General features: G+C 39.8%; 1 protein-coding gene across 2 annotated transcripts in view; it reads right to left on the minus strand.

Annotated features, from left to right (window-relative positions):
* The window catches only part of LOC143293423 (uncharacterized), a 216,608-nt gene that overhangs the window by 22,624 nt on the left and 168,932 nt on the right, over nucleotides 1–25,052 (minus strand). For both annotated transcript variants that reach the window (XM_076604273.1, XM_076604272.1), the window contains 30 exons: nucleotides 24,485–24,877; nucleotides 23,676–23,752; nucleotides 23,279–23,342; nucleotides 22,582–22,791; nucleotides 21,345–21,459; nucleotides 20,708–20,816; nucleotides 19,332–19,663; nucleotides 19,078–19,187; nucleotides 18,470–18,613; nucleotides 17,498–17,678; nucleotides 16,833–17,026; nucleotides 16,244–16,456; nucleotides 15,382–15,493; nucleotides 14,088–14,338; nucleotides 13,445–13,832; nucleotides 13,004–13,221; nucleotides 12,552–12,644; nucleotides 11,142–11,528; nucleotides 10,033–10,109; nucleotides 9,290–9,353; nucleotides 8,696–8,917; nucleotides 7,496–7,683; nucleotides 6,889–7,067; nucleotides 6,348–6,463; nucleotides 5,413–5,565; nucleotides 4,751–4,946; nucleotides 3,398–3,585; nucleotides 2,582–2,800; nucleotides 1,704–1,812; nucleotides 61–1,323 (listed from right to left, as the gene is read on the minus strand). In XM_076604273.1, coding sequence (XP_076460388.1) covers nucleotides 61–1,323; nucleotides 1,704–1,812; nucleotides 2,582–2,800; nucleotides 3,398–3,585; nucleotides 4,751–4,946; nucleotides 5,413–5,565; nucleotides 6,348–6,463; nucleotides 6,889–7,067; nucleotides 7,496–7,683; nucleotides 8,696–8,917; nucleotides 9,290–9,353; nucleotides 10,033–10,109; nucleotides 11,142–11,528; nucleotides 12,552–12,644; nucleotides 13,004–13,221; nucleotides 13,445–13,832; nucleotides 14,088–14,338; nucleotides 15,382–15,493; nucleotides 16,244–16,456; nucleotides 16,833–17,026; nucleotides 17,498–17,678; nucleotides 18,470–18,613; nucleotides 19,078–19,187; nucleotides 19,332–19,663; nucleotides 20,708–20,816; nucleotides 21,345–21,459; nucleotides 22,582–22,791; nucleotides 23,279–23,342; nucleotides 23,676–23,752; nucleotides 24,485–24,877 — 6,565 coding nt within the window. The remainder of the gene's footprint in view (nucleotides 1–60; nucleotides 1,324–1,703; nucleotides 1,813–2,581; nucleotides 2,801–3,397; nucleotides 3,586–4,750; nucleotides 4,947–5,412; nucleotides 5,566–6,347; nucleotides 6,464–6,888; nucleotides 7,068–7,495; nucleotides 7,684–8,695; nucleotides 8,918–9,289; nucleotides 9,354–10,032; nucleotides 10,110–11,141; nucleotides 11,529–12,551; nucleotides 12,645–13,003; nucleotides 13,222–13,444; nucleotides 13,833–14,087; nucleotides 14,339–15,381; nucleotides 15,494–16,243; nucleotides 16,457–16,832; nucleotides 17,027–17,497; nucleotides 17,679–18,469; nucleotides 18,614–19,077; nucleotides 19,188–19,331; nucleotides 19,664–20,707; nucleotides 20,817–21,344; nucleotides 21,460–22,581; nucleotides 22,792–23,278; nucleotides 23,343–23,675; nucleotides 23,753–24,484; nucleotides 24,878–25,052) is intronic.

Here is a 25,052-nt window from a genome sequence, read left to right on the forward strand (position 1 = left end):
GGAGATATGAACTTGCTGTACAGAGAAAGAAAGGATAGCTTGTACTAATTAAAGGCTGACCTTCAGTGACGTTCTGCGTTGTCACGACATCAGTGACATTCTGCGTTGTGGCAGCGTCAGTGACGTTTTGCGTTGTGGGCTCTGTCACAACATCAGTGACGTTCTGCGTTGTGCCGGCATCAGTGACGTTCTGTGTTGTCACGACATCAGTAACGTTCTGTGTTGTCACGACATCAGTGACATTCTGCGTTGTGACAGCATCAGTGACGTTTTGCGTTGTGGGCTCTGTCACGACATCAGTGACGTTCTGTGTTGTGCCAACATCAGTGACGTTCTGTGTTGTCACAGCGTCAGTGACGTTCTGCGTTGTGGGCTCTGTCACGACATCAGTGACGTTCTGTGTTGTCACAACATCAGTGACATTCTGCGTTGTCACAGCATCAGTGACGTTCTGCGTTGTGGGCTCTGTCACAACATCAGTGACGTTCTGCGTTGTGCCAACATCAGTGACGTTCTGCGTTGTCACAGCATCAGTGATGTTCTGCGTTGTCACAGCGTCAGTGACGTTCTGCGTTGTCACGGCATCAGTGACGTTCTGTGTTGTCATAGTGTCAGTGACATTCTGTGTGGGGGACTCTGTGGTGCTCTCGACTGTGGTGGTGGGAACAGTTGTGGTCTCCTCAGGAGCCACAACTTCCCGGATCTGCTTTGTGCTCAGAGTAAGTGTCCATCCCTCTATGATGATTCTGGAAAACACTGTCTGATTAAGACCTTCAGAACGACCAACATAGAAAGAGGTGAAAGCACTGACAGAGACAGTGGTGCGCTGAATGTATGTGCTGGTTTGTGCCACAACCTTTCCATTCAGCAGCAACTCCAGCCCAGACTGCAGACTCCAGGAGAACTCAACAGAGACAAACACTTCAATCTTCAGCACTGATCTGGACACAGACACCGTCCACTCTCTGTCCTTTGTGCTGACAGTGAGGAAGAAGAAACCACGACGGTAATACATCGCCACTCCTTGACCTTTCACCGAGTCCCCACCATTAGTGAAAATGTACATGTCTTCTTTCAGCTCCAAGACTTTGAGGGAGAAGGCAGCGGAGAGACCCAGGCGGCAGGCAGCCGGGGCAAAAACACAACTGTCTGTGTTGGATGTGAGGTCCAGGAACTGGTCCACCCCGTTCAGCTCCACTGCCTTGGCTGCAGAGCCATCCACCAGCACTGGCTCGCCAACCAGTGTGATGTTGCCACTGCTTGTCACCAGGATGTTGGTCACAATTTCTATGAAGATGTAGGTTGTAGATACCACTTCCACTCCTAAACAAAAAAGGAAAAGAACAAAAATGTGTTGTAAAAAATACTATTTTTGTCTTCATGAACAGAGAAAGAGACAGAGAAAGAGAAATCTTGTAAACGAAAGACAATATGTTTCAGGTGCCTGGCTGGCTCAGTCAGCTGAGCTCTGAGTTCACAGTCAAAATGTTGAGAGCTTGAATAACAGATACTTCCTATAAAAAGCGTATTTTTTGCTGCTCATCTTGATGTGCTGTGGTTCTAGTGGTGTCAATATCGTGTCAGATATTTTCCCTTCCTCAAGTTTCATGAGAAGATTATCCCTGTCAGCCATATCACCTGAGGTGGGTGTTGACATCAAACCTGAATGTAACAAAGAAGATCTGAACCACTGAAATACTCACGCTCAATGTCAGTCCACTGTGTAGACCCATTGCTGCAACGCTGACCAGCATTATCAGGGTTGACAAAGCCATCAGCATAGCATGCTCCGTCAATCAGACACACCCCTGCCTGCAATACCAATAATTGGTGAACACGTTAATCTCTTCCATGATACTGTATGTGTTATTCAGAGCTAAATATTGAAGACATTTGGAGAACAGGCAAGAAAAGCAGATGTACAGGTAGATAGAATTTCTTTTTCTGGAGCTCTGATGCAAAAGACCATCCAAATTTGTGAACCAATGCATTCACACAAGACAATCCTTTCCCATGATCTTTACCAATTAAATGCCCCAAGTACATGTACCAAAAGGTTGTGTATTTGCATGGTTTCACACATGGGTAATGATTATACAGTGTCTGGAGTAGCAGCATGTAACATGGTGGAGATAAAACAGCTCCATGGAATTCTAACAATATTGTACTTCTGCTGTACATGTAACAAGGTGGTGATACTTAATCTGCCCTCCCTGGAACCATTTTGATGACAGAGATTGATCAGTACAGCAAGTAACATGATGTCTAAATTAATAAGCTGTAAACATACTGCAGAACAACATTACATTTAAGTGCATGCATGGGGAGTATACATAAACTCACTACACAGGCACAATGTGCACACCATCATTCACACATGTAGACAAAAATCATCCAGCCTATAGAAATGAGCAGAGCACCTAGTTGGGTAGCATTTAATGCCACCCCCTCATATATGTGTACTAACAGGACACTTGACTGCATGTGTAATATTTGTCTCTGTATTGTACTACTCTTTTCTTTCTTCTGAAAGCTACTAAACTTTTCTACACACACAAATGATGCAAACAGCAGAACTTACGTTGGTGGTGCAGCCACTCATTGAGCATGTGTAGCAGGAGGAATCAAAAGCAATGAAGGTGATGGCTGTACTCATGACATCAGTTCTGCGGACACTGCTGATGCTAATGTTGTAGAAACCTACAGCATCCAGGGCACAAACCACCTCCTGGTCACTGATGAAAGTGGCGTTCACCTCCTTCAGTGGTTCTTGTGTTGCAGCAAAGCCATTGCCCGTGTCCTGTTTCACATTTAAAAAACAACACAACGCGTGAGCACATTCATTTAGTTTCTTGTTGGCATTCATGAATATATGACTGGCAAGATCTTTTCTCTAATCATTTTCATTGTATTCTATAAAAAAACAACAAAAAATGAAGTAAAGAAACATTTTGTATTCTACTGTTCAAAACTATATTGCATTACATACTCTTAGTCTTCTGAACTGATTTGTTTAAAACAGATGATATTCTGTAAATAATGTGTAGTCAGGTTGTAGGTGAATATATCTCAAAATTCTGAAGTGAAGGGGTACTGCTTTGCTTCTTTTAAACACAAGCTCTAATACCCACTGGTGCATTAATCTGAAACTGATCAATCTGTTTACAAGGACAGAACACAAACCCATTCCACTGGCTTGCCAAAACAGTGACGCTTCAATGAAAATCATTCCAAAAAAATGTATCAATCTCATCATCTTTACAAGCTTTGCAAGTACATGGTACCTAACAATACTTGAGGACCAACACAAGTCATGCTTTACTGATCCTCAAAATCAAAAGAAAATTTCCAAGGAATTTTGAGCCCGCATATAACATGTCAATCTCATTTAACCTACCTTCAATACTTGTAGGTAACAGACGAGATCAGGTGAGGCAGTAAAACCAGAGCCATAGATGGTGACTTGCAGGCAAGGGAACTCCCGACTGTTGCACAGAGGGCGGGGAGACTCAAAGACCGTAGGAGCCACAGTCAAATCTATGCTGCAGTCATCTCCAGAGAAATCCTTCTCACAACGGCATTCACCTGTAAAGGTGCAACACATGTACTTTATAGCTATTTGTATTAGGTCCAAACATGCATATGTATAATGTGTTCACACACACACACATACACAAACAAACATGTTACTGCTACATTTGCCCATTAAATTTGCCCTCTTATATATAGATCTACTAAGGACATAATAGTGTTCTGCTACGTTAATACATAAAATGTTGAATACACAGTTGATATATTCATGATGCATATTTACTTGTTACATAATTGTCTTCTGTATTCATGTGAAAAATGTAAACGCAAAAAATGAGAAAAAAAGTGTTTTATATATATATATATATATATATATATATATATATATCCCCCCCCCACTGAATTGTAAATGAAATAAAGTGCCTTATGTCATGAAGTTTTATGCACATACATATCTGCACAGCTGAATCCAGTACAAAGAAGCAGGCTTTACTCACTACTGTAGCAGTACTGTACTTTACTGATTACAGGGCATTTCCGATTCTAAGGCACATCTTCCAAATAGCAAAGAAATTATAATTCAAATTGACAATGAGTTGAGCATTGATGACTTGATTATTGTCATTACAGCAGCCATGCTGAAGTGATGAGACCCAGATGCCATCATCATCAGAACTCTCTTGACATGCTGCAGCATTTACTTTCTTGTTTGCTCTGTTAATCTCCACGTTCTCAAATCTGTCCTGTCCATGCTGCCCCCTAGAGAACTGTTTGTGAGCTGTTTTAAGTTGTTAAATGGGGAGGTATCCTTTGGTTTCATTATCACACTTCCAGGATCATAGATGGACATGATTCTGAATCCTAACTGCATTTTGATAGATTTAACCATGCATTAGGCGTACTGCATTATATGGCAAATGGGTTAAAGTTGAGGAAAAAAAACGTATTGCCTTAAAGATTGTAGAATAGGAAATTTTCTTACTAAAATTACGTTTAAGTAACATACTTATGTGACCCACTAGTGCAGACTCCGGCAGGGGTCTGATTCCTGTCCTGTGCAAACTACTACCCGCCTGTGCGGAGAAAACGAAAGTAGCTACGGCTGTTAACCTCCCGAAGTAGGTTACCTCCCCTGTGTATCCCTGACTAGCGCCCTCTTTTTCCGAATATGTTATTTCACAAACAAACCAGACGCCATTTTATTTCCCCCCTTTCTTACCAGCTTCACACTGTCCATGGTTGCTGCAGTTGTTGTTGCACAAGAGGCTGTCCAGTACTTGGAGAGGGGGCTGTACCACAGTGGTGCCGTTCACACTCACTGTATCCCAAACGTCCATGTTGAACTCCACGTTGGTACTGCAGTCTTGAAGCAAGTTGTTGATGGCAGACTCAGCCCAGTCCAGCACGCCTGTGATCTGGAATCGTGATCAGAGAGCAAGCTTCATTTGACAGCTTCAATAATTACAACAATAAAAATAACAAAAAATATGATAATGAACCTCTGTCAGATATTGACTTCATGCACTATTATACATGATCTACATTCATATCTATACAAATTCAAATGTAAGCATTTTACAACAATCTATTGTATTGGCTGTGTGATTCAGACTGGTACAGATCTATTCATGAATGATAAGAGGGGGAAAAAAAGGAACCATTCCTGTTCATATTGTTTGTCCCTTTTTTCTTATTCACACACACACACACACACATATATATATATTATTATTATCTTTGTAAGTACAAACACACACACACACAAGCACACACACTCACACACTTACAAACACATATGGGCATTTGATAAAGAATTCGCTGAATATCTTCTACACAGATCTCTCTATCTCTCACACAAACACACACACAAATATAAATCACCTGAACATCCTCCACACATATGTCAATGGCTGAAGTGAGCTGGGCAGACACAAGTTTACCACACATTCCCAAAGCAAGCTGGGCTTCAATCTTTGTGCGGCAGGAGGTCACTGCTACTTCTTGTGTCAAGTTGTTGGTTGGCCAATCCGGGATCTAAGACAGACCAAGATGAGTTGAATTTTCTATTCAACATTATTAATGGAAAGAAAAAGGTGTTACAAGTTCTGAAATGTATCAAAGAAAACTGAACTTTTCTGGCTTCATATAAAGCAGAAAAATAACAATGATTGTTCAGCAAAACAAACAAGAAACAATCCAGAAAAAGTACATATACTAATACAATAGACTTATACACATAAACATCAGCTAACCAAGAACGAAAACATTTAGTCTTTAAAAATAGGGAACTGTCATAAAAAATAAAGTATGACTGAAGAGTACTAATACAGAAAACGAGATATGCAATTTTATCATTTTATTTATCCCGCAGACTGGTGTGGTCTTTGTGTTCTCTTTGGAAGGGCTAGTTTGCAAAATATTAGCACCAGTCTTTAAAAAAAAAACATTATTTGTTTGGCTGAATGGTATTTGCCTGTATCATTACAACCTTTTCTTTGTGAATATTGACTGTGAAAAAACAACAACCCAAAAGCAATAACATGATGCAACTGATTTTATTCATAATTTCAAACATTGATCTCAGTTGTTGGTTTCATTTTCAGACCCCAGACAAGAGTACTTCCATCTCCAGTGGCAGAATATGTCAGCTGAAGTTAGAAATGGTGGATTTGATTGCTAAATATCATTCTATTCAGCCATGAAAATCTTCTAGCACACACACACACACACACACACACAGAGACTGAACTGAAAAAAAAAGAAGAAGAAATCATTGTGTGGACAGTACAATTAGAGAATAGAGGACAGAAACGGACCACAAATACGTAGGTGATGTCAAACTCAAAGACGATGGTGGGTGGTTGGCGTGTTAAGCATCGCTGAGGTGGACGCTGTGTAGATGTCTGCAGAAGGTCGGCTGTAATGTCCTTGCCTGTCATTTAAATATGAATTCTTTATTAGGCAAGGAATGAACAAAGAAGTTTGTTTTTGTTTTATAACTTGTCCATGCTCATCTCAGCATACAATGACACCAGAACTACATTTCACACAGCAGTATTTTCTGCCAGAGAGTAGAGCTTGGAATGAATAATATCTGGGTGTAACTCATCAAAAAGGTGTGAATAATATACAAACAGAGGATGATTTCCACAAGAACATCCATCATATTTGATTAGCTACAGGAAGCAAATACCAAAAAACAGGGAAACCATCTTACTTGTACAACACATCAAACCTACCAGTGAACATGAGCACCAAGTGGAGAGATGAAAGATTATATATATATATATATATGTGTGTGTGTGTGTGTGTGTGTGTGTGTGTGTGCATAAAATTAAGCTCTGAGCCAACAGCTACCTTGAGATCTGGACCGTTTCTTGCGGGGTGCAGAAGCACAGGTTTCAGAGGGTGCATCAGCACCACAGAGCTGTCCATTCTCAGTACAGACGCACCACGTTGGTCCCTCCTCTGTGTTGACTGCAGCATCACCAGCATCAGGGCAGTAGCCAGTGTAGATGGAGTCCTCCTCAGCAACTCTGTGTCACACATAATGAGGCTGTGATCACTGGTCAGTTAACTGGTGACTTTTCCTTTTTCAATATCCTTGGTTCCCTCACAGATACTTGTGTTTGCAGAACTGCTGGTCTAAACAGTAAATGAAAGTTTACCACTGACAAAAAAAAAAAAAACGAGAAAAGAAAAGAAAGACTCAGTGTTTTCATTTTCTGTTTGCTTGTTCTAAACTGCCTTGTTAAAAATGAGGAGGAAAACAAGACATAAAAAGTGCAATCCCCAAACAAAGTGAAGAAAAAAACAGAAGGACAACAACCCCCAGACCTATACATCCTTGGCATTAATCCCTCTGCACGCGCGCACACGCACACACACACACAATCAGTTTCTTTCATACTATGGGTGAAAAAACTGACAAGGAACATTGATAAAGTGAAGCAGAATCACGTACCTCCAATAAGCGTTAAATTTATCCAGCTCCATGTTGATGTCATTGTTCTTCTTTCCATCCAGAGAACCACACAATCCTTCAGTGGATTCACGATCTTTAGGTGAGCTTCGCATGTAGACATTGAGGTATTTTCCTCTCACCATTCGGGTTGTCTCGACGGTAACGTATCCTCCAGTTGGCAGAAGAACCTTGTAATAATACATCAAGTATTTTGTTTAAATTTGTTGTCTTTTGGCTGGGTTTTCTTTTTTATGCTGAACTGTATACAGTCAACAAACCTCCAGCAGGAATTAATATTTATATCTTTAACAATGTAAACTATTTGAAGGCTAGACTGCCCTTGCTGCCTTCCTCCTTTCTTTTGTCTCTCTCTTTGCAAAAGGAAAACATGGCAGGCAAAGCCTTCCAGTGATTTGTACTAAACCAAGCACAAAAGCAAATATATGGAAGTAGAATTACACAGTATACTTTGCCTTTTCTGGCACTGCAAAGACTGCAGCCTGTGCAACCTTCCCCACCAGAGTAGTGCTAGCTCTGCTGCAGCGTTATTTTTGTGGATGATTTAAAAACTAAACAATCATACATTTTATAAATCACTGTTTTGAAACATTGTACTTTCAGGGAATCCAAGTGACTGTTATAGAATACTTTATTTAATACTTGCTGTCTAGTGATTCATCACTTTCTTATCAAGACCATCAAAACTATGAAATTATCTGGAGGAGAAAAAGAAGAAATGAGGCTTAAAACTGCTTGAACTGAACTCTGATCCTGCCAGTGAAATTGCAGTAGTCTATATCAAAAGTTGTGGCTCTTTCCTACTTGTTGGTGCATAGGTGAAAGGTGAAAACACCTGCTTCCACCAATGAAGATTTCATACCTGAGTGTCTCTCAAGCGATGGCAGGAAATATGGCCACTCTGTGCTCAAGCAGTGCTCAGGGAGTTGAGCTGAATTAGTTAAATAAGTGAGTTTGATATTTCATCTGTATATAGATAGTTCTCTGTCATCTTATTCTGTTGAGTCACACACACACACACACACACACACACACACACGGACTAATGAATCAGGCCAACCCTATAAATTCACTTTGTTTATACATATGAAGTAAAAAAAAAAAATTAAAAAAAAAGAAGAAGAAGAAAAAAACCAAACAAGAACAAAACAAATAGGAGGTTAAACAAAACCGTTCACATACCCTGAATTTCTTGCCACCACGCAGTCTGATCACACTGGTTCCTGATGTCAGTTCTCCATTGACATACATGCTGATTGTAATAGGACGATTTTCTTTGGTTTGACCTCGCCCTGCACCGCATTTGTCGAAAACAATCACATCATCTTTGGACCTCACAGCCACCGCACACACACATGAAGCAGACTTGACGAACTCATTGCAACGCCGGAAGAACGTTCGCACCTGAAATAACATTGCATTGCATTGTATTGGACTTCAGTCATAACAGATTTATCTGCATAAAATTTGGGCTGTCAATATTCATTCATATATTTTATTATAAGAGAGAGCAGGCAGACAGACAAAAAAAAGAAATACATATAACACTTTTTTAAATATTAATTTTCTGTCTGAGTGAGAGAAAGGGACAAAGTGAATGTATGCCTATCTGTCTGCCTGCCTATCTATATGTTGGTTGACGAACTGCTTATTTGTCTGTTTATCTATCCATTTACATGTTGCTTTATTTTTCAGTTTTCAACTGTTTCAGTGACTGCATTTTACATGATAGAAGTTACAAATATAAGGTACACATCAGAAAAACACACTTCTTACCTCATATGGTTCAGTTTTGTGTCTGTACATGATGAACTCTCCTTCCAAGAAGTTGTTGTACTTGCTGAAATTGAAAACAGTTGGGGGTGAAGGTACAGTGGAAAATCTGTTCACATCCTGCATTTGGTAAGACAAATTTTATTTAGGATTTGTGATGAAAAGACATACCAAATCAGTTTACTTCTAACACACAAGTAACTTTTAAAAGGTGCCATTATCTGTCAACTGCATTTTTAATTTTCCAGTATTCAGTTACAGACTGAGAGTGCTTTTTCATAACCAGTTCTCAAACGTCATTTATTTATTCATTTTGTGTTTAATCACTTCTTTCTCATTGATTAATACGATTTTGCCCAACATCATTAAGCCGATGGTAGACAAACCACAAGCTGGTACACCCAGGACAATCATTCCAAGCTATCAATGATCAGTTCTAACCAGTCAGCCTAGACAATGATAATTCAACACTGACCAGTCAATCAAAATGATTAATACATATGTGCAATTAACGTGTAAAATTAAACATCTTTCAAACCTTTGTAAGATACAAGAATGAAAACAGCACCAAAATACAAAAATCCAGGGAAGAAAATACCTTTGTCATCTTACTACTCCTCATCTTGCTCCGTCAGATTCTCAATACATCATTACACGAATGCACATGAGCACAAACACATATATTTACACACACACACACACACACACACAGCATGAACGTGGATGGAATGATACTCAGAACTAACCGGTTGTCAAATGTCTTCAGATGTGGATCGCCATACACAGAGCATTCTGATGTTTCATCGTTGTCCTTAATCTCCACCTGTAGGATGATGATCGGTTTAGTAGTTTCATTGACTCTCTTTATTGCTTCAAATTAGGTTATCAAAACAAAAAAGAGAGAAAGAGATCTGTGGACACATTTTATCCATTCGGTTTCTCACTCTTCTCCCTTCCTTTTGTCTTCATACAATCACTGTTAAGCAAACATAAAGTTTCAAGCTATTTACAATTATCTACCTGCTGTGGAATATAACAGCTGCAATGTCAATAATGCTTGATATGCATAAAGTATAACTGTATGATAGTCATGTCCGACTATGACCATCAGAACTGCACAGAAGGCACTGCTGTCCAGAACTATCTGCGCTAGAATTTGATTATAGTGTTTTGCTCTCGTGGCTAAGAGTAAGATCAAGGATGCAGCACTAAAAGCCAGTGCAGTTTTGCCTCCTTGTTTGCGAGTCATTGTCCTCCACAAAAGGCTAAGCTGTAAATGATTTCCCATTGCAATGGAGAAACCATTGATAATACAGCTCTCATTCTGCTGTTATAAAGTATTATATATATTTTGAAATCATCAATCATCATATCCAACCTTTCTACTTGGAACACCTGGAATATCTGAGCATAATCTTAGCAGGATGTAGAATTGAACATCTCATTCAGTTTGAATAAAGGCATTATTTTGAGGAACCATCATTCTTTCCACATGACACAAGGAAGCAATGTTACGTATGATGTTATTTCTTACAATCATGGCAAGGCAAAGTCATATCTATTCCCACCATACATTCGAGAAAGGAAAAGCATATCACTAAATCTCCAAAAGCTTTATAGCTGAAGAAGTTTTTGAAATATATACAAAGGAACATAATTTTTGAAAAATAAATTATGCAAATCTTCACAACAGCATAGCGGGTCACACAGAAAACAAAATATGCAGTTTCCAGAACTGATCATGTGGCAAGTTTTCCATTTTTATGTTTCTCAGCCCCCTCTTGACATATAATTTCCTAACAAGCAACTACACTGAACAATGACACAACACAGGAGAGGAAACTAAAACACTTACCGGAATCACTTGAATTGAGAGACTGGTGGAAACCACGCTCTCAATCATCCACTGGGCAGACACCTGTAACATACGCCGCTGAGTTCTGTCTTTCAAGCCATCCAGTGCAGCACGGACTGCCACCTTCACTCCCATTTTCCAGTTCTGGTCAGTCAGCTGAGAACCACAGAAAGCAGTTTGATCCTTGTCTCCTGTCCAGCCTATGAGAGCCTGTGCGACTTCTCGATCATCTGCGCAGCGAATATCTTTGTCTGGGGTCAGGAAGACAGTGGTGATGGTCCAGTGACAAGTGCCAGAGTTGCACAGCAGACGAGGGGGCAGGGTGGACAGGATGGTCAGGTGTTGAATGTCTTTGCCCTCTGTCAGGACAAGTCTCTCCTCTCTCACCTGTCATGAATATACACAAGGAAACTAGTATGTGCGACGGTGCATCAAAGGTGAATAAAACATGTGACACATCTTATTGTTTTTTTCTGATTTTTTTTTTCTCTCTCCATTATTCACTATGCATAAAAACTTTTCAAGTTTCCAGAACAAAGTCATAACAATCACAGTCCACTTAGCATAAATAATCACAATCTGAGTGATGGCCTAGAGGTAACGCGTCCGCCTAGGAAGCGAGAGAATCTGAGCGCGCTGGTTCGAATCATGGTTCAGCTGCCGATATTTTCTCCCCGTCCACTAGACCTTGAGTGGTGGTCTGGACGCTAGTCATTTGGATGAGATGATAAACCAAGGTCCCGTGTTCTGCACTTAGCGCACGTAAAAGAACCCACGGCAACAAAAGGGTTGTTCCTGGCAAAATTCTGTAGAAAAATCCACATCGATAAGAAAAACAAATAAAACTGCATGCAGGAAAAAATACAAAAAAAATGGGTGGCACTGTAGTGTAGCGACGCGCTCTCCCTGGGGAGAGCAGCCCGAATTTCACTCAGAAAAATCTGTTGTGATAAAAAGAAATACAAATAGAAAAATATGTATTTATGGAGTAAAACCTGTTGTTCTTTTTTCTTCAAGGTTGTGAAAATCAGGAACAAACCTCTATGCTTCTTACGATACATTTTGTTTGAAAATGTAATATAACAAAGGAAAAGCATTTGTCCTGTCAACTGTGTCAATATTTCACATCTTATGACTATGAATATTCTCTTTTTCCTGTTCATTAGATGGACACCCCAGTATATAATTATGTTTATCTAGTTTTGCAGTAATCACATCGCATGATAATTCAAATCAACTTCAAGACAGGCATTACATAAATGGCAACATAATAATGTTTGATGATTTCAACATCCCTCCCCCCCCAACCCCCAAGCTGGGGCACCCTTCATATCAACTAGGCATCCAAATCAGTGGACAGACAAATAAAGATGACTGTTTCTGTCCTCATACATGAAGGATGACACTCACAATGAGTTGAATGATGAGGACACTGCTGCGTCTAACAGCTCCTGCAGTCTGTGCACAGTCACTCTGGTAGCAGGCGGACACTCCACAAGAAATCTGCACATGAAATGAAAGTAATCCTTTATCCAAATTAAAAAAAAAAATGCACATTTCTTCTGTCCTATACATTGTTGATTTCTTTTAAACTGCGTACATCAGATACTCGTCATTCTCATCCTTAACAATCTGTTTTTGTCTACTGCAATATTTCAGTGCAATAGAGAATTAGTATTGTGAAATAAAATATATAATCATTGTTTGTTAAAGGTCTGAATTCATACCTTAAAACTGGCTTGTGCCATTACCACTGCCAACCCAGTTTTTTTACATTTACAGGAAACCTACTGGCTTATAACTGGGCAATGTTAACAGAAACAAGACCAAAGGCAAATTTCAAAATACACGGAGGTACATACTGTGTCATTGTAAGACACTGAAGGCAACTGGTCTTCATGAAGAGAACTGATGGAGACATTAGGCGCAAGTGTTTCCTCCCTGATGACCTTGTCATTGTGGTACCACAACACCTTGTACTGCAGCTGAACATCTTCCAGCATGTCAAAGGAACACTGCAGAGTTATGTTGCTGTCTCCTTCCACGCTCAGGTCAGGGGACTCCTCAAAGTCAGGTGCAACTGTGTCACAGAAAATGCCGTGTCCATTAAGATATAATATGCCAAGTACATGAATTACAGTATGTTTTCATCTTTAACTTTACTGACAGGCATGTGAATTCAATGTAATGGCATATGAATACACAACTGACAAAGAAGATACTGCAGTGCAGTTGATTAAATCAGATGATCAATCTGAGATCTAATCATCGAAAAAAAAAAAAAAAAAGAAGAGAAAACTTACCAACAGCAATTTCAAGTTGCTCCAGAGTATCGACAGGGCAGTAAGCCACCTCAAATCCCTCGATCTGCATAGGTGTGAAGCGTTTCTTGTCAACTGTTGTGCCCACCAAGAACGTGTCTGTCCTGGTGACCACACGTGTACGTCTGATGAAGGTACGTGTTGAGGCCACAAGTTTGTCATTGAAGAAGAGAACAAGCCCTGTCTGGGAGCTCCAAGAGAACTTGATGCTGACAAAGATGTTGAGCTGGAAGTCCTTGGTAAAGATGGTCCATTCTTTGGTGGAGGTGCTCACTCTCAGGTACACTTTCCCACCTCTGTACCACATGGCCACACCATAGGATGACGGAAGGTCGCCTCCATTGGTGAATATCACTGCACCTTCACGCAGCTGAAATAAAACCAAATGCTATAGAACCAATAGCACCTACTGAGATAGTATCAAGTGTAATTACTGAACACTCACATAAATCATGATAAGACAGCTGTACTGGAAACAGTCCAAAGGATGATTTTTAAATATCAATTTGCTAAGTATTCAGCATTGGCATTTCACTGAAACTGAAACTCACTTTGATTCTGTGACAACACTGTTCTTTTAAGTATACACATCATTGAAAACACTGGCACAGTTCCCATTCCTCACCTCAGTGACTTTGAGCTTGAAGGACACAGTGAGACCCAGTGTGCACTTGTCCAGGTCCCACAGACAGCCACTGGAGGGTGGCTGGGTCAGGTCCACGAACTGATCCACACCGTTCAAGAGGAGTGCCAGACCCCCCAGGGGACCATCCACCAATGTAGGGCCACCCACCACAGTGAAGTTGAAGGTCAGTGTCTGAAGTATGGTGTTCACAATCCTCACAAAGGTCAGCCTCTGGATGACCACATCTGTGGCTGCACACAGGAATGTTATCTCTTCAGCACCAGGCCGTGACTTTACCTCAGTGTCTCAAACGTCTTTCCACTAACAGAATGTTGGGGTAGGATTGATCAAAACACATCTTCTTTATCAATCTTTTGTGAATACAAATGAGAATAATGTACACAGTTTCTGTACTGGATGATAAATGGGGAGGAGAATGACGATTCCAAATGAAGGTCTGTTTCGGTTTGTACTGTGTCACGACGAGTGCAATAGCCTAATGGTTAAAGCGTTGGACTTTCGATCTAAGGGCCCCGGGTTAGAATCACGATGATGGCACCTGGTGGGTAAAGGGTGGAGATTTTTACGATCTCCCAGGTCAATATATGTGCAGACCTGCCAGTGCCTGAACCCCCTTCATGTGTATATGCAAGCAGAAGATCAAATACGCATATTAAAGATCCTGTAATCCATGTGAGCGTTCGGTGGGTTATAGAAACAAGAACATACCCAGCATGCACATCCCCGAAAGCGGAGTATGGCTGCCTACATGGCGGGTTAAAAACGGACATACACGTAAAAGCCCACTCGCGTATATACGAGTGAATGTGGGAGCTGCAGTCCACGAATGCAGAAGAAGAAGAAGTACTGTGTCACAAGGCTACACTTTATGCTTGCTTTCATTATATATATATTGGGTGAGCTACTTTTCTGAATAAATATTTTACTAAATAATTTTGCAATAACAAAAAGCAAGGAAACAGAATTCCACAACGAAGTGAAAAAGTATATTAAAGTTCTGCAGGATCTTACATTCTATGACTAGGAGTGAAGTTCAAGTAGATAAAATAAAACAGATTTATAATAAAGCTTGGAAAAGATATGTAACATGTCCCTGTACCTCAAGCATGTATCAGATTTTTAGTATTCTGTATTTTGAGCACATTCAATACGTATGTTCAATGTGTTTATATGTGTGGTGGGGGGAGGGGGGGGCAAAAGAGACTTAAGAGAAATAGTATAATTCATGAATGATTTTACTTGTAAGAAAAACATGTAATTATACAGATCTTACTTGTAATGACAGTCCAAGCACTGGGTGTTGTAACCCGACACACCTGGCTTGCATCCAGTGGATTCACTTCACCATCTTCATAGCAAGCACCATCAATCTCACAGATACCAGTCTGAAAAAGCAAAAAAAAAAACAAACAAAAAAACCCAGCTGACATTAGCAAAGCCTCAATATCAACAAACGTGCAGTTGAAAATTCATCTTAGGCATATCAACTATTTCAACTAAATGGTGTTAAATTTAGTAGCTCCTCTCCAACATGAAAAGTATAATAAACTGTCTCAGGTGTGTTAAGTGAAATGAAGATTGGATTTCATACGCAGGTGTTTAGAGGCATCCTGGACATGTTGCACATTAACAAACTGAGAGCAGAACTCACATCCATGGTCTGATAGCCATGATGGAGGTCCACTCAAGTAGGTGAGATGTTCACAATGTAAACAATCACAGCAAATGCTATTCTTACAGAATGACAAAATTCATCATCATGTGATGGTATGATAGGTCACTGGAATGAACTGTGCTGCGGCATTAAGTGCATTTATTAACCAGTTTGATTCTGTGTGTCGCTTGTGAACATTATGCCCTCATCTTGTGGTCTTGTGGAGAAACAGTTTGGAAAGGGAAATCCCCACTCCTGTGTAACTCAAACTGAGTCTGTGGTGGATTGTCTCATCAGTGTTTTTTCAATCTAACCGGCCATCACTCCACTTATCAACACATCTTTTTTTTTCTTTTTTTTTTAAAGAAACATTGTAAACACATCCAGTTTTGCCATATAGCAGAATGGAAATAACTGAAATATGGTTCACTGGCAAGAAGTTATGAAAGAGGAAAAACGAAAACAAAAAAGCTATGGTTACCCGCTTCTTGCAACTATCAGATGTGCAGACTTCACACTGGGAGTCATAAAGAATCTTCTTCAGTTTCTGAGTGCTGGTTGTCTCCCCGTTGTTGCTGACACGTATGAAGAAGCTGGCCGTGTCTGGCAATGTGCAGTGAACTTCCTGAGAGCTGACATAGGTCGCGTTGACCTTGAACTGCTTGTCGCTCTCATCAAATGATGAGTCTGTTTTCTGCAAGTGACAAGATACCTGGGACTCAGAGAAGGGCACAGTAGGAACTTCAAATACACCAAACAAAATAAAAATCTATAAGAAGCGGCAAAAGGATTAAATGTCTTTGAATCTTTGATATATACCTGTAGCAGGGTTCACACTAGTGGGGTTCAAGATCAGGAGGTTATAATCAGCTGCTGATATTTATGTATCCAGTTCGCAAAGCTTCAGAAATGACTCAAAAATAATTTCAAGTGTAAAACATGTCCATGTTTAACAGAAACAATGAATTTTATATGTATGTTATGATCGCTTCAGACTGAAACATAAAATATTCTATTCAAGGAATGGGTTTACCACATAATTTTTTTTTTTTTTCTGAATCATTCCTTACTGTGATCTGAGTGAAATGGCAGGACAGGTCAATATTTTCCACAAAGTTGTTGCCAAAGACAACAACAGACAGGCAGTCATCAGCCAACAGGTAGGAGTCACAGAACTGTGTCTTCACAAAGGTCAGACTGGGTGGCTCCACACTGGACAGGGAACAATCAGCACCTGTCTTGTTGCTTCTGCAGTAACATACTCCTGTGGACACAAAGCAGACGCCATGCTGGGGGTCATTATTCCAAACATTATAACTGAATGGACTGGCAATGCACAACAGTTGCAGGAAACCAGTCCATTTCTTTACAGTATAAACATACAAACTAAACAGTGTATTCATTCTGTCTGTCGTTATGAATATTGAGTTACTGAGTAATTAATGATGAAAAAAGAGCAAAATATCTGGTGATTACAAAAATGACTTACTATGATTACAAAAATGACTTAAATTATGCAGAAAATGAATACTGTTGTCTAAGGTTACTGAAAAAAAAGAAGAAAAAAAACACACACAAGCACACACATTTCACAAATACATACATTCACCAATATGCAGGTGCACAAACATGAACATCCACACATGCAAACACACACACACACACACACACACACACATGTGCATGTGCACACACACACACTCTGTTGAAGCAGACAGAAATGAAAGACACTGACCCTTAACACAAACACCAGATCCAGAGCAGTCATTGGGACAGATGGTGTTGACCACAGGAGGTAGAGTGGGGAAGCCGCTGTCGTCAGGTATCCAGTAGGTAATGTTGAACTCCACAGTCACCAGACACTGTTGTTTGATGTTCTCTATGGCCACCAGGGCCCAGGTGTTATCTCCTGTCAGCTGTACATTTAACAATGACACAGTCAGTACTCTGGGCTGTCCTAAAAGACAAAGAGAGAGAGGCAGAAAGAGAGAGCGAGAGTATGGACTTTTCAGTTAAGATTTCTAAAGGATCTTATAAAGATGAGTGAAGTTTGGACTACTTGCTGTCCCCCATCCCACTCCCCACCTTTCCCCCACCCCAATTTCGTTTCTGCACTAGTAATGTCATTTATTGTTTGTTTCTTTGGCAAATGCTTGTTGGCTGCTTTGGTGTTTCTAGAATAAAACAAAATGAAGGAGGAGGAAGGGGGGATGTGCACTGTATGCATGGTGGTGTCTCATGGTAATGAGTAACTGGAAGATGTACTTTTGCAGAGTATTATGAAGAAGATTTGAAGACTTTCCTGTTTTCCTTGGTAAGTTGTTGCCTAAATACCAATAAAAGCTAAGCTTTCTGTATAATCTAACAACAGAAATTCACCATTTGAATATTGTTCAGTAGTAAAAGCCAAGCTTACAATATAATCTTGGACTAAAGACAGAAATTTACCACCTCAAGATTGTTCAATGGTAAAAGTAAGCCAGGATTACCATGTAACCTTGGGCTAACAATAAACTCACCATCTAAACATTGTTCTAATGGTAAAGGTAAGCCAAGATTACCATATAACCTTGAACTGGTGACAGAAATTCAACACTTGAAGATTGTCCAATGGTAACTGTAAGCCTAGTTTACCAAATGTTCTTGGACTAACAAAAGAAACTCACAACACGAAGACTGTTCAATGGTAAGTGTAAGCCAAGCTTACCATGTAATCCTGGACACAGAAATCAATGTAGATGTCCATCTGCTCCTTCAGAACATCAGCACAGTCTGTGAAGGAAGACGATGCTTTGATCCTGGTGTCACAGTATTCTGTGGCAACTTCCTGTGTGATGCCTGTGTTCTGGTCCTGAATAAGAAATTGATTGTAATCACACATAAACCAAATGAACAAATAAACTATATGCACATTATATAAAATTAGTATTAAATCAAAAGATAACATAAATTACAGATAAACAACACAAAAGATGACATAATTCCAAGACAAATAACAAATTAACATGTCACTAAATAGCAGACCTAGAACTGTGATCTACAAACTGAAAAGAACAAGCACAATCGACTGTTAGAAAAAAGAGAAAAGTTTTGCATTTATAAGCTTCATCAACAAACTACTCTTCATGTTCCAAACACATATTTATTCTGAATATTTCAGCGTTTGCTAATCTTTTCATCATCACCTTCTATTGTGTTTTACTGGTACAAAAAAATCTGCTCCTCATATCCTCATATATCATTATATTCAATGTTTGTTATCCCCAAATTGAATATTCTTAAAAGAAAACAAAAATAACAACAGTGTAGACTCACTGTGTGCACATAGGTGGCATTATACTCAAAGGGTTCACGAGGTTCAGTGGAACGGCACTTCAGTGGTGAATCAGGTGAATTCTGGATCAATGTATCAGTCAAGTCCTGACCTGAAATCACAATATTCACAATCACAATATTTAATCAAATATGTTGATAAATACAATATCAATAATATAAAGTAGCCTGTTGAAGAGTATCAAGATAGTGTGGACATCATTTGCAACACATAAACTACAGGATGCAGTGCATACCTTTGTCTAGATCTGCAGTCTGCGAGTTGAGTTCTTCTTGCTCTGTACTGCTGATCCTACTGCCGCTTCCACTCCCACCCAGACTCTGTTTGGACCTGTTCTTGGACGCCCGTCTGGACTTGCTTCTCTTGCTGTTCTTGCAGCTCTTGTTGCTACGGTTGCAGGCATCTTCTACTTCCTGTCGCTGAGCTGTGTCTGTCTTGGCACATTGGAAGACATCCCGACCCCGACCACACACACTGACTTTGCCGTAAGCACATTCACAGTAAACAGCTGACTGAGAATCCTTGGTTTGACAGTAGCCATCAAACAGGGAGTCCTCTTCTGAAACTCTGCACACAAACACAATACTTGTTTTATAGCATATGACAACATCTTTACTCTGAATACCTTCTTGATGGGGGGTTAATGAGATTGTAAACATTTAGGAAGTACACATTTTCTTCATATGTTTCATGTTTTATTGTAATGTCACTGAAAGTCTGTATTCTCACATTGCGACACAAAAGCTGATACAATAATCTAATACCCTGTAACTACAATGGGCTGAGTCCAGACACAGAACAGGGTGCAACTAGCAATACTTCAGTAAATCTATAAATTGACGGGCCAAGTCTATTCTCAAAGCTCTGCAGGAAATCAAATTCACAATCACTGGTTTAACAGTAAGGTGTTGAGGTGTACGTTGATTGTTCAAAGTCACCAAATGTAAGCAGATTTATTCAAGGATTCTGCCGAAACTTGAAACACTACTCTGTAGGCTCCTCTTTCAATCTGATCCAAGTGACGGGCGCAATAGCCGAGTGGTTAAAGCATTGGACTTTCAATCTGAGTGTCCCGGGTTCGAATCGCGGTGATGGCACCTGGTGGGTGAAGGGTGGAGATTTTTACGATCTCCCAGGTCAACATATGTGCAGACCTGCTAGTGCCTGAACCCCGTTTGTGTGTATACGCAAGCAGAAGATCAAATACGCACGTTAAAGATCCTGTAATCCATGTGAGCGTTCAGTGGGTTATGGAAACAAGAACATACCCAGCACGCACACCCCCGAAAACAGAGTATGGCTGCCTACATGGCGGGGTAAAAACGGTCATACATGTAAAAGCCCACTCGTGTGCATACGAGTGAACATGGGAGTTGCAGCCCACGAACGCAGAAGAAGAAGAAGAAGAAGAAGATGATCCAATCATATTCTTTGATAAATATCTTAAACTAAGAGGGGAGATGGGTTATAGAGAGCTTTTGGAAGTTTGGGAGGGGGCGGGGGGGCAAGGGGTGAGAGAGAAGACACTCATGACTTCACTCGTCACTTCTAATTCTTGTGTTTCGTGGTGGGATGGAGGAGTTACGGTATTTCCCCTTGATTCACACTTACCTCCATGACAGGCTGAACTCATTTACTGTCTTGGCACTCTTGTCCACCACAGTTCCATCAGATTTGGTGAGGTCATTGCGTCTGTTCTTGTCAAAGGTTCCACACAGACCTGAAAACCAAACACACCTTAGTCAGGACACTGGCAGATAATTTGAAAATACATAATCCAAATGAGCATGTTTATGACAAGAACAGGGAAATGCTTCCTGGCACTGACAATTTAACAGAAGAGCCTGAAATTAATCCTCACCAAGTGGTGTTCATAGCTTTGAAATGTCACTTTGTGTTTCATCAAATTGTTTACCTTAATAATGGGGAGTACTCTACTATAACAACTGTATTATTGTGACTGTCTTACAGGACTTATGCCACATGCATACATGTTACATCAGATGTACAAAACTATGTGCCTAAACCACATAAGATATACTAACATGTGTCAATCTGTCACTGTTGCATAGGATATACAAACAAGTACTAATGAATGAGATAAACAAGAAGTGGGCATTCTGTATGTGTGGGTGAAATACATTATTATTATGTCAATCTGTCATTGCTGCACTGGATATACAAATGTGAGTGAATATTGAGACAAACATCATGTTTACATTCTATATGCATGTGTGTTTTATCTTACCCTCAGTGTTATTGAAGGCACTTCCTGAAGCCACCATCCACACGTTGATGAAACCACTGACCAGAGCTTTGGTTTCCACTTGTGCATAAACCACGTCGCCACTGGGAAGGAACACCTGTGAGAAAATGAAATATGAAGTTTAATCTAATTCTTTTGATAGAAAATGTTTCGTTAGATAGAGATGGGAATGGGACTGACAGGAAGCCAAACCATGTGACTGTTCCACAAGTAAGAAAAATGAAGATGCTTTGAAACTGGACTAATGTGCTTTTACAAAAAAAAAAAAAAAAAAAAAAAAAAAAAAAAGAAGAAAAAAAAATCTGCTTGTCTGTGGAGGAGGAAAAAAAAAAATCCAGACTTAACTCATTCAACTCTGCACGCGCCTGAAAGGTGTGCACTGCTGATTGCCATTGTCCGCCTGACAGGCGGGCGAAGAAACCCGTTTATGTAAACCAGTTCGTCAGCTCATTATTATGCATTAAACTGCTATGTAAAAGAAGTAACTCCAACTTAACTTCATTCCTCACTGGCATGCAAAGTTTTGCTAAAAAATCGAACGAATAATGTGCTTTTTAGCTGGTTTTCCGCATCAGTATGGTAAAACGTCAAAGGCTTACTGCACAGTTTAGAGCTCAATGAAATTATGATGGACTCTTGCTGCGAATTCAACCCAAATAACGATGATTCATTTTTGCCTTTTGATTCTATCGATAATTTATGGGAAAGTGAAGGAGATGAAATTTGCAAGCAGTGTAGACAATCAAGCAGACAGCCCACAACCTTCAACATCGACAGAAGCTGACATTTTCCTATTTCTGTTTTTAAAGTTACAAGTATGCAGTTACATCCTTTGTTTTGAGACCAGCAATTTGTGCCAAAATTACATTTCAATCATAATGTGAAGTTTGGTAGCTATTCGTTGAATGGCTGCTATGAATTTGTGCCTAAAGTAAAGCACCCCTTCCCGTTGATGCTGCAAGACCAAAACATGCCAGGCTGGGAAGGCTGCACAGGCACAAGACCTTAAAGGGCTGAAAGGGTTAAGTAAATTTCTCAAAATAACCCACAGTCACTGACTAAACGTTCATTAAAACAGAAACAAAAAATACTGTATGATTACTTGAAAACTAATTTCATCACCATGTACTGAAAGAAGGGAAAAGGGGGCCTAAGGGTGGTGGAGGTGAACACGGATGATCCATCAGATCACAGAAAGACGGATCTCTTTCCCACTTACAGCATATTTGTCCTCATTCAGCCTGTTGATCCTGAAGCCAGGGGCAAGGTCGCCATTTCTGTGCAGGAACACAGAGACTGGGTAGTCGTCTTGCTTCTCACTCTGCTTCACTGGACACTTGTTGATGACAATCACATCATCATCCACACGCACTGCCACGGCACAGTTACAGGAGGCGGTGCCACGACATGATCGGTAGAAAGTGTTCACCTGTTGGCAGAGTATATTTGTTAGTTCAAATCTATCAACAACACACTGACTTTGGTAAACATGCAAAACATGACGCCACACCAGAACAACAACTATGAAATCACACTACAGCAACAACTATGATATACAAAACCTGAAGACAATCACAACATTTTCTTTCACAGTAAAAATATCACATATAGAGAATACCACCTAAACAAAATGATTTGTAAACTTTTTCTTGAATGAAATGTATGTACTTAATCATCTGTATTAAATATCAATATTCTAATTTTCATGGTCAATGAAAAACTTAAATGAGCATTAATAGTGACAAAGCATTCCAGCTGCTTTTTTTAATACTTCCTTGAAATATGACTTGAAGATATGCTGGCAAGACCAGTCAGCAGAACAAGACAGCCATGCATAGCACAAGACCAGAGAGTTAACAATGCACTACTTAATAACCTAAAAACATCAAACTCTGCATTCTTCTTTTCATCCATACCTGATAGTTTTGAGTACGGTGCCGGTACAAGACAAACTCTCCTTCATAGAAGTTGTTATATTTCCTGCAAACAAACATGTTATTTCATTAAGTCCACAGCACAACCAGTGCCAAAGGTCATACCAAAAACAGATATCACTAAAAACCTCCACAATAACAATAAACTCGCAACTTTGATAAAGCGACATGCTCCATCAATAACAGAACTAAATAAAAACAAACAGTGTCATTCATGATTTCACATGTGTAGCAACATGTTTCAAACAAATTACCTTTTTAACCATCCTGTAAATAAGCTTTGGGACTCCCATCGGCATCATCACATACTGTGTAAAATGTTACAAATACAGAAAGGGGAGTTTATACAGTAACTGAAATTTCATATAAAACAACTTACATTCCATCAAACGTTGTGAGATGAGGATCGTTCAGTGACACACACTTAGCTGCTGTATCCCTGTCCTTCACTGTCAACTGTAAACACATAATGACACAAGATTTTACCAATGTTACATTTATATGTTACAAGTCTCTACTACTGCCAAAATGTAATAAACAAATGTTTGACCTGTGTTCAGTTTATGCAAATCTATGCTGCTGTCAAAATGAAATGAACAAAGGTTTGAACCAAATGGAGTATGTGTGATAAACATCTCTGCCTTTGTCAAAAATGCAAGTTTTGACCCAAGTTAAGTCTGTACAATAAAAATCTCTGATATTGTCAAAACATAATGAGCAACCATATGACCCAAGCTAAGTTTGTATGATACAAATCTATGCCTTGGCATAGGGTTAAAAACAAGCTCTGAATGTTAATGTCACAAATGTAATGGTATATGTGATGTGCCCGCACAGAATGGTAATCTGCCTTCAGATAGAAATGTCCTGTGTCTCTTGAGGTATGTGCACAACGTATGGGACATTTCTTATCATCATGCCGGAAAACATGTGCCTGTCATTCCCCATCTTTATTACCAAGTGCTTATTCCTCACTTCATTTGTCCCATGGTATTATCATTTTGGGTGACAATCTTATTGAAATGTTTCTTTATTGTGCTTGTGACCATTATTCCTCTATTCATTTTAGTTCGTAGCATATTATTTCACTTATGAGCTAGTTTCTTTCTTTTTTTCTGTCCAATGCTCCAACATAAATGATAATGCTATAATTATTATAAGACAGAGAACACAATGATTCCTCCTCACCTTGACCTGCCCCAGACTGTATGTGATTTCTTGGGTAATAAGTTCTGAGGTAATCTCAGCCCACACTTCCACAGTTCTCTGCTCGTCTCCATCGGCCAGTGCATCCACCACCCCCTTCACCCCAATCACATGGGTCTTCTGCCAGCTGACTGACTCCACACTCACACCACAGAAAGCGTCTGTGAGCTGTCCAGTCCAGGCCACAACAGCTTGAGGGATGTCACGCTGATCAGGACAACGTTTCTCCTTAGCTGCTCGCACACCTGCGTGTAAGCGCACTTCACAGCCGTCTCGTTTGTCCGAAGGACAGAACAGGGATGGGGGCACAAAGCTCTTGATGCTGATGTCACCTGGTTTTCCTCCTTCGTACACCAACAGCTCTTCGGTCAACAGCTACAAAAGAAAAATAAAGCAAACATAAATATCTTTGAAAATAACATTTATTCGAACTGTCTCTATTAATTTCTAAGTAAACCATATTTTGACATAAAAAGAGAAATCACAAATCAAGTCAGTCTGGTGTGACTGGCATAGTCTTCAAAATTAGTAGTGAGAAGCTAAACTGTCT

This window comes from Babylonia areolata, chromosome 19 (assembly GCF_041734735.1).
Source record: "Babylonia areolata isolate BAREFJ2019XMU chromosome 19, ASM4173473v1, whole genome shotgun sequence".
Lineage (NCBI taxonomy): Eukaryota > Metazoa > Mollusca > Gastropoda > Neogastropoda > Buccinidae > Babylonia > Babylonia areolata.